We start from the raw sequence: 8,908 nt of genomic DNA on the forward strand, positions 1-8,908 counted from the left end.
TTATGTAGCCTTAGGAAAGCCCTACTACTCCCCTCGCCCTCGACGCTCGCGCCGCTTCAGCGCGCGGGCTGATCAGTCTGAGGAGTTCCACTTCCCGTAAGCCACGCCCACACCACCGCCTGATGACGTTGATCTTCCGACCGTTCTGTTGCCTTATATGGTCATGTAGGTGCCGCTTTTCCGGTATGATGTCACCCTTTGCCAAGTTAGGTCAGAGAAAGGCCATTAATGTTGCATGATAAGCATTAAATCTCAATTTAACAAAGGAGCGAATCCAGTCCGCTGGTTTTATAACCACAGCCTTAAAACTCGGAGTCTGTCTCTTCAATACGGCCTCGTTTCTAATTCCTGACTTACATTTAAAGTAGATGTAATACACAGCAGTCTGTTTAGGTATTTTCGAAATCGCCGTCATATCTGTTTCATAGGATTTACGCCACTGTGTGCTTCTTCTTGCAGCAGATTCAGGTTCGTTCAGGATCGTGAAATTCGGACAGATTAGTGGGATCGGTGGCCCGGCTGACCTGTACCACCCCTCTCAATCAGCCTAATTAAAACTTTACAGCGGGTTAACACGTTATAATGAAGTCTGCAATAGTTGCACTGGTGTGTTCACAGTGAATAGTCATGAGAGGATTTACTTCAGGACCAGACCTGTCCTCAAGACTCCAGGGTGACTTGGCGAAGAAAGGACGGTGGCGCCCTCTAGTGGCACACGACCGTTCCTGTTGAAAATGGCGGTTTTCTAGAAACGGGTTGTGAGGAGTTTTTCTTGAAGACTTCTGTCCAAGGTTTATTTGATTAAATATTGATCTTGAGACGCAGGGTCACAGCTAATGTAATCGCCACAAAACTTGTTGATGGTGTAGTTACACTACTGTGGACTAATATATACATATATATATATATGAAAGTCTGTATCTACAAAACAATGGTTTATTCGGTCAACATCCAGAATACTGCAGTTTTAGCCTGATATTGAAAAGCATATATTAACATAATATATAAATAAATAAATTTATAATAATAATTACAATAATATATATATATATATAATGTTAATATATGCTTCTCAATATCAGGCTAAAACTGCAGTATTCTGGATGTTGACCGAATAAACCATTGTTTTGTAGATACAGTTAGCTGGTACCCACATTTAGCTTACAAACATGTAGCCTTCTTCAAGAAACCAGAGTAACTGGAGTAGTGCTGAAGGCTGCAGGTCTCACTTATGCCACTCATTTGTTTATCGCTGCTGTCCAGTAAAAGACATGTATCTCCATTTTTGTCCGTTGTTCGTTTTCTCCAACCCTGTAGATGTTCTGTACCCTGTGTAGTAAATAATCCTGGATGAATAGACCAATAGAAATGCTCTAAATGCACTGGGACTTTCATCAGACAGCGACGATATACACTCTATTATATTGTCCTGTTGTAATTGAACTGGTTGTGCTATATGGACAGTATATACTACAGTAGTACATTGTGTGTGTGTGTGTGTATATATATATATAAGCTGGAGTTTTCCTGATGTCTTCTGAAGGTATAATAGGGTGTATGGAGAGTGTATGGCTACACTAGACAAACCTGTATATTCAAGCCTGTGTGAAATGCAGCATTAGTCAATAGTGGCTCTGAAGACATGAGTGAACATGTTTGTCCCCGCACCTCCACAGACACAACAGACACATTGCCTTCGTTTGACATCCTTTATTACAGTTCATAAATATTGATTAGTTTCTGATCAGCTCAGAAAACAAGCATAAAAAAATTACGTAGCACTTTTTATTACAAATGGTAAACTTAAGTACTCCCTGTTGATCTTATTTACAAATAACAATGAGTGAAACCTCATCAAGAAACTTTTTAGAAAAAGAAACCGTCGAAAGCTTGACTAACTCAAATAACGTCGATTCGATTCGTCTGAAGAAGAACAAAAAAATGACATTTTGCAACTCAGAAGTCAGGCAGCTCTTATCAAAAGTGTGTGTGTGTGAGTGTGTTTTAGACTTTATAGGACGCAACTTCCTGCTGCGGCGCGCCAACATGGGGCGAGCAGAGTCCCTACTGCAGTTCTCTTCCTCTAATACTGAGTGCGCCTGTAAGCTTCGGTCCATGCACGACTTGGTCAAAGTGAACAAGGATGAGTCTCTTTCTTTCGTCATTAGAAAACAACAATAATAAAAGTAACAGAGTGAGTCTTTCATGCTGTCTGGTGCTGTGGACCCAGCTTGGTGGAGGTCTTGCAAACTCCACACCTGGACGTCCTTTTACACGGCACGCGGCCAGACAGGGTCCCCGGGACAGTCCCGGTGCACTTTACGGCTTCACCGGCCCCCGTCGCCGCAGGCTCTGGTGCGCAGCCCCATTAACACAAGCGTGTCCTTTCAGCCCGTTTGTCCCTTCCCTCGGCGCCCTCTCCGCAACTCCTCGGAGCTCCCGCTTCAGAAGGTCTGCAGCTGCTGTGTCAACATCAGTTGGCAGCCGCTGTTCACGTGGTTCATGACTTTCTGCTTGAGCTGGGCCACCTGCTCGCGCAGCATGTTGGCCGTGGACGCGAGCTCCGAGTTCTGCGACTTGAGCGTCTTCACCTTGTCCTCCAGGCGCGAGATGCGCTCCAGCTTCCTCTTGCGGCACTTGGACGCGGCGATGCGGTTACGCATGCGCTTGCGCTCGGCCTTGATGCGCTCCTGGCTCTCCATGTCGATGGGCGACAGCGGCGGGGTCTCGCCGGGCATCTCGGGCACCGTCTGCGGCTCCTCCTTCAGCGCTTGCAACCGCGGGTGATGGACAGGGAGCGGCTGTGGCGCCGGCTGCTGCTGCTGCTGCTGCTGAGGTGGAGGAGCTAGAGGCGGTGGCGCCGTGGTGGTGTAGCTGACGGCCGGGAAGCCCGAGGCCGCGCTGCTGATGGCCGGGTTGAAGGTGCTCAGGTCCGCGTAGACCGGCGGGTCGGCGCGCGCCGCTGAGCTGTAGGCTGCCGCGGCCGGAGCCGCCGCCACCGCCGCCGCCGCCGCCGCCGCCATAGAGCTGTTGACCGTGGGGTTGGTCTGAGGGGCCGCCGAGGTTCCGGGCATGTGCTGGTGGTGCAGCTCGGCCAGGGCCCGCACGAAGCCCTCCGCGAAGCCTTCCTGCTCGTCCGTGACATTCTTGGGACACAGGAACTGGGTCGGCGTGGGCGTGGTGGTGATGAGACCGTTGCTGGACTGGATGATGAGCCGCTCGAGCTCCGGAGAGGCCAGCTTGAGCAAGCCCACGTCCGGCGACGTGAGGATCTCGTTCGCCTTGGCCCGCAGGTGCGGCTTCAGCGTGCCGGCCGGGTCGGTGAGGTTCAGCGTCATGCTGTGCTTCAGCACCTTGGCGTTGTATCCGAAAGCGGCGGAGTCGTGCTGCGAAAAGGCGGCGCTCAGAGAGTCGTCGTAGAAAGTAGTTTCCATCTTGGTCGACATAGAAGGAGCAACCAAAACTTTTTCAGTGAGTGGAGTCGACGAGCCGTTTCACTCACCAGCGAGCGATATCGCGCCGCACCCCGAGAGCCTTATCGCCAGAACTGTACTTGGTGTTCAGCCGGGGGTCTGACAGCCAAAGAGTAAAACCCGCTGTCTTCGCGAAAATGTCTCTCAGAGAGGGTGCGGACGGGAGCTAGTTTGGTTTCCCCAAACTTCACAAGGCTCGTCCTCTCACTCCTTGTCCCGCGAAAGAGAAAGTTTTAAAAAAGTTACCAAAACAGTCGGAACTACTTCGCAACCGAAGTCGACCCCCTCTCTCGGCCTGTCAGGCGGTTCGCGGGGCTAGAAGAAAAGCGTCGAAGCTCAAACTGTCTGTTTGTGTTGTTTTTATGTTTTCAACCCTTCTCCGCCACTCTCCGTGTCTAAGTGTCTCCGTGTTTCCCTCTCCCTCTCCCGTGTGTGCTATGAGCTCCTCCGCCGTGCTCTCCAACCTTATCTGCCGCCGCTTACACACTAAAAATAGGGGCCCGCGATGATGTCATGCATCTGGCCTGTGATTGGTCTGCGGTACAAGGGGGACGTTCTGTGGCGTTCCGATAAGGCGCGTTGCCTAGACGACCACCAGAAGATTCTTTCGGCGCGCAGAGGCTCACGGGATGAGGTAATGCTGCAAGTGGACGAGCGCGCGCTGCATTGTGGGATTACGTATTGTTTTTGAATATCTGGTTACGCGCTTTAGCTGCTTCAGACTGTGGCGGGACACCAGTGTGCGTTTGTGGGACCTAGTGCGTGAGGGGTAGCGGTGCCTGGTCTTTAAATAATAATAATAATAATAATAATAATAAAAAAACACAAACATACGATCGCTCCTGAAGAGGTTTTGTAAATGATGTAGCTACAGGCGGAGGGCGGCTGCGAGGACGTGTGCGTTGACCAGGCGTTAGTCCTACCTTGGATCTTGTTTAGAATAACAACAAAACGTGGTATTGTTCATTCTGTTCATAGTCTAACATGTGTTTGCTTTGTTTTATTTGCTTTGATTTATCCCGAAATAATAACAATATTAATGCTACTACTAATAATAATCATAATAATAATAATAATAATAATAAAAAAAAAAAAACAGCAGTCTGCTTTTGTCGTGGAAGTGTGTGTTTTACTCACGGTCCCTTTCAGCCAATAGGAGCTTGAGGGGGGCGTGGTGTGATGTGGAGTGACAGCATGCCACAGAGCACGTCGGCCCCGGGGAGCCTCTTAAAAGTTCACACACCGAAGAAGCACGGCAGCCGGTTTCACAACAGGTGCCGAACTACTGCGATACGAGGAAAGGGCAGTTCGTTACGTTTGAAGCTAGCTGTGCCTTAAATCACGGGCTGCTGTGTCCGTTAGCCCGTGGCGAGTGTGTGGTTTGGGCTCTGCTGTAGTTGTTTTGGTTTCTGTTGTCAGCCAACGTGGGACGTTCGCAGGAAAGGAAAGAAGAGCGGCGAACTGAAACTTGTCCCCGGTCTCTGGCACATTTCTGGTGCTCCACTGAACCCACTGCTCGACACGCACCACGTCAGCATGACGTTGCACCCAGGTTTCCTCGTGGCAGTCCTCTGTCGATGTTCACCAAAACTGAAGTCTTTAGACCGCCCGGTCAGGCCTCACCCTTAATCTGTAGATCTGCACCCCGTCATTACTGTAGGTGATATGGTTAAACGACGACAACAGGCTATTGTTAAAGTTAAATGCTGAGATTTGAAGGTCCTCATCTGTGACTGAAGGCAGCAAAATAATATTCTTGTGAACGTAATGTTCAGTCTTTTACTTAATATTACAGCACTTTTCAACCTCGAATATTTTAACTTTGGCATATGATGATTTTATTATGAATATGGCTCATTGTGTAATACAAGTGAAGTTTGAGTGATTTTACTTGACACAATATAGAGAACACCTGTCAGATTCACATTATGTAAAAAATAAATGACAAGGTTTTAATGTGACAGTGACAATATATTGTATATTTGCTTACTGCAAGGGACTGGGCACCCAAGATTTGTGCCTAAAGGCAGCAAAATAATATTCTTGTGAACTTCATATTCAGTCTTTTACTTAATATTACAGTCCTCTAAATCTAATATTTTAACCTGCTATATGCTGATTTTATTATGAATATCCCTCAAAATGTTTTGTATTAGAATTACTATTAGGAGTGCTTTTACTTGTCGTCAACACAAACATTTGACACAGTATAAAGAACACATCTTTTACATTAATTAAAGTTCTTTTTTAGAAATGAATATTTCACAATTTTGAACTTCGGTGTATATATAACAATTTTGTTGTGAATCTTGTGATCTAGGCACATTGGCCCATACATACATGACATTTTGTTTAAAAATATATAATTATAACTAATATAACACAATTATATCCCCTGTATATATCCTGTAATACAATATCTCTTCTTTTACTACAGTCTTATTCACTATAAGTGTCTGTATAAAATGAAGGGTTTTTGTTGCGTATTATTATCAAGTAAATTTTGACACTATATAAAGAACACCTGTCAGATTCATATTATGTCAAAAAGTGAAAAATAGACACCAAAGATTTCTACTGTGTTCACGTGACGTGACAGTAAAGGTGATTTTGGTTTGCTTAACTTTTTGTCTATACAGACATTTCCATTTTACATTTGTTCAGTGGCAGTGTGTGGCATGACTGACTACAGCTCTGGTATTTGGCATATAAACAATAAATGTGGGCCAACCCAAAAACATTTGCCCAGCCCTTTTCTCCAAAGGGCCTCATGCTGAAACAAATCTACTGTACAATAACAAAGTGCATTAGCAACCAAAGACTCGAAAACTGAAACACGGCAATGCTGCTCATACATAATCCTCATACTGATCCGCAATCGACAGCCCAGGGCAAGATCTTAATCATTTCGGTATCCACCTTGGATTTAGGCTGAAGTCTGTAGGGGAAAATCACTGCTGAATGGAAAATATTTGGTGTGCACTAAGGCTAGCTGCACAGATTAGCAGAGATAAAGAGAGAAAAAGGAAGTCATATAAGATTTTTTTTGGTGGAAATAGACAGAAAGAAAAGAAAGACTCTGTGCCCTGCTGGGGGCTGTTGGCAGACTAGCAGCTGCCAATCAAAAGATTATCGTCGCTATGTTTAGTTGAGGTTCACGTTGCTCTGGATTCTGCCCTCAGGTTCGGGACCCTCATGCGAGAGTGGAGCTTTTTCCAAAACATGCCTGTATCTGTATGCCTTTGATTGCTTGTTGGTGAAGATTAGAAGGAAAGTAGGCTCTAAAATCCACTCGTTTGTGGCTTTGTGGTTGACTGGGCTTGTCGGGACAACTTTTGAAAGGCCCTCTGTCTGTATGTGTGCAGTGTTGTTGAGCTTGTTTAAGTTCTCAGTCAGCAAAAGCACAAAAATGACTAAAATGTGAAATGTTGTCCTTGTATAAATGGTTATTAACCACGGTAAGTTACAGTTATAATACAAACATGTTATAAATCTCCCTCATAGCTGAAATACAACAGAAACTTCAGTTGAAATAAAGATTGTATGGATATTTGTATGTGTGTAAATACATAATGCTAATAATAAATCTAGACTGTGTTTATTTATTACCAGCTTTCTTTTGTTCTACTGTCCAATTCAGATGTATTTTTTATATTGGCCTTGTGCTTGTCTAAAGGTCAGACAAGTTTTATGGGCATATAATTCTGTGAGACAAAGGTCAAGTACTAGAGCAGTATCCTCTTATCCAGCATCCTCTTTCAGCGTAGCACAATGCTTTTCCTGGGACAGAAACTAGAATGTCCAGTACCAGTTCAGCATGGAAACTGAGACTTCTCTGTTTTGAAGTAGCTGGGTTTTCCTTGGTTTTTGGCCTTGTCAGGCACTGTCCAGAGACTGTGAAAAGGATTCAGCCATGAGGAACAGCTTCCCAGCATGCCGCTTTTCCCTCTTTCTGTTACTTTATATCATTTTTAGCTGGTTTTGCTGGTTCTGTTTCACTGTATAAGAACTAGATTTGTGTCAGAAGTTCTTGTTCAGTTTATTATTATCATTATAATTTTTTTAATATTTCATTTGACTTAAGGATTCGAATGACTGCAGTACTTGGCAGTGGTGGTATTGCTTTATTTACAGTAGCAATACCTTAAATTATTTGTTAAATTGACATAATTTGTAATTTTATATTCCATAAAAATGTCTGTGGTGTACAAGGTATTCCACACACTTGAACAGAAGCGTTTCCAGCCATTTGAAAAGACATTCATAGTTTCTAAAACAGAATTATTTACGTGCATTTATTGATCTTTGATGTCTAAATACTTTGTGTGATTGTCTTTCGTTGGGGGAAAAATGCTCAGATGCATGTTGACATGCCTATAACAACCCTATGTTCTGGTCTGCTGTTTTTCCTTTTGTAATGGGCATGTGTGAAAAAAAATGATGACCATTGCTTTTATTATCAGGTTAACGGCACTGCGACGGCTCACACAGGAGCCTCATAGCATAGCCAAACTTTGTTTTTAGCAATTATTCCTACATGATGTAAATTTTATGGATGTAAATATAAGAAAGGTCAAGTCAATTACGTAACAGCTTTGGGAAGGTGGGGGGGGGCAGGTTCACTGTATGTCACTTCCTTGTACTGCACTCTCATACTCTGCACTCTTATTCAGCTATGCCAAGATAAATACAGTTTTCAGTACTAAGGCACCTTCAGTGCTGATGTACGGGTACTTGTTTGAAATAAACAAGACTAAAATAGATGATGAGTGGCAAACCTGTATTGATGCAGTCTAAGCTTAGTTATCCTTCTATACATGGGTGAGTGAAATCTAAACACGTGCTAGCTGGATATGTTTAGACGGACAATAAAGTGATGGACTGCTATATATAGATGGGTTCATGAAAGGAAATCTTCATCTTCAGTCTGGCACGGCAGAGTGTAAATGTGTCATGTTTATATTGTCAGTTGTTATATGCCTCCATGTCTGTGCCACCCTGGTTGAGTCTGGACCATAGACTATACCCACTCCTCAGCAGCTTTGCTCACACCCATGGAAAAAGTCATTACTTATACATTTGTGTGTACTGTATACTGTAACCTTTAATAGGGCTGCTGTGCTAATATCGGGTATCCATAGCCTGCGCCTCGTGTGTTTGCTTTGACATGAGGTCTGCCATTAGCTTACGGGGACTCCCTATTTGGAGGTCCATCTCGCTGGTGGTCCCCACGTCTGTAAGGAGGCTCCTGTGTAAATACCGTCCATCAGCTCCCCTCAGAGACAGTGCCAGAGTAATTGACATTTGCTTCATGCTGAAGCTGTGAAACCGAACACACAGAAACTGATTCAAGCAAACATGCAAACTCGTGCAGTTTGCAGGATTATTCATACGTATAAAGACTATTTTTGTTGAAGGAAAAACACTCTACATGT

The 8,908-nt window shown here is 44.5% G+C and overlaps 1 protein-coding gene across 1 annotated transcript; it reads right to left on the reverse strand.

The window, feature by feature from the left end:
* Window positions 1-1,695: 1,695 nt before the first annotated feature.
* jun (Jun proto-oncogene, AP-1 transcription factor subunit) lies at window positions 1,696-3,936 on the reverse strand. The gene has a single exon (XM_072682088.1). It carries the CDS (start codon window positions 3,444-3,446, stop codon window positions 2,445-2,447), a length of 1,002 nt encoding a protein of 333 aa, XP_072538189.1. The 5' UTR covers window positions 3,447-3,936; the 3' UTR covers window positions 1,696-2,444.
* Window positions 3,937-8,908: the final 4,972 nt, after the last annotated feature.

This window comes from Salminus brasiliensis, chromosome 1, assembly GCF_030463535.1.
Source record: "Salminus brasiliensis chromosome 1, fSalBra1.hap2, whole genome shotgun sequence".
Taxonomy (NCBI): domain Eukaryota; kingdom Metazoa; phylum Chordata; class Actinopteri; order Characiformes; family Bryconidae; genus Salminus; species Salminus brasiliensis.

What these genes read in the sequence shown, in the direction of transcription:
- jun (XM_072682088.1), bottom strand. Translation starts at nt 3,446, where the DNA reads ATGTCGACCAAGATGGAAACTACTTTCTACGACGACTCTCTGAGCGCC.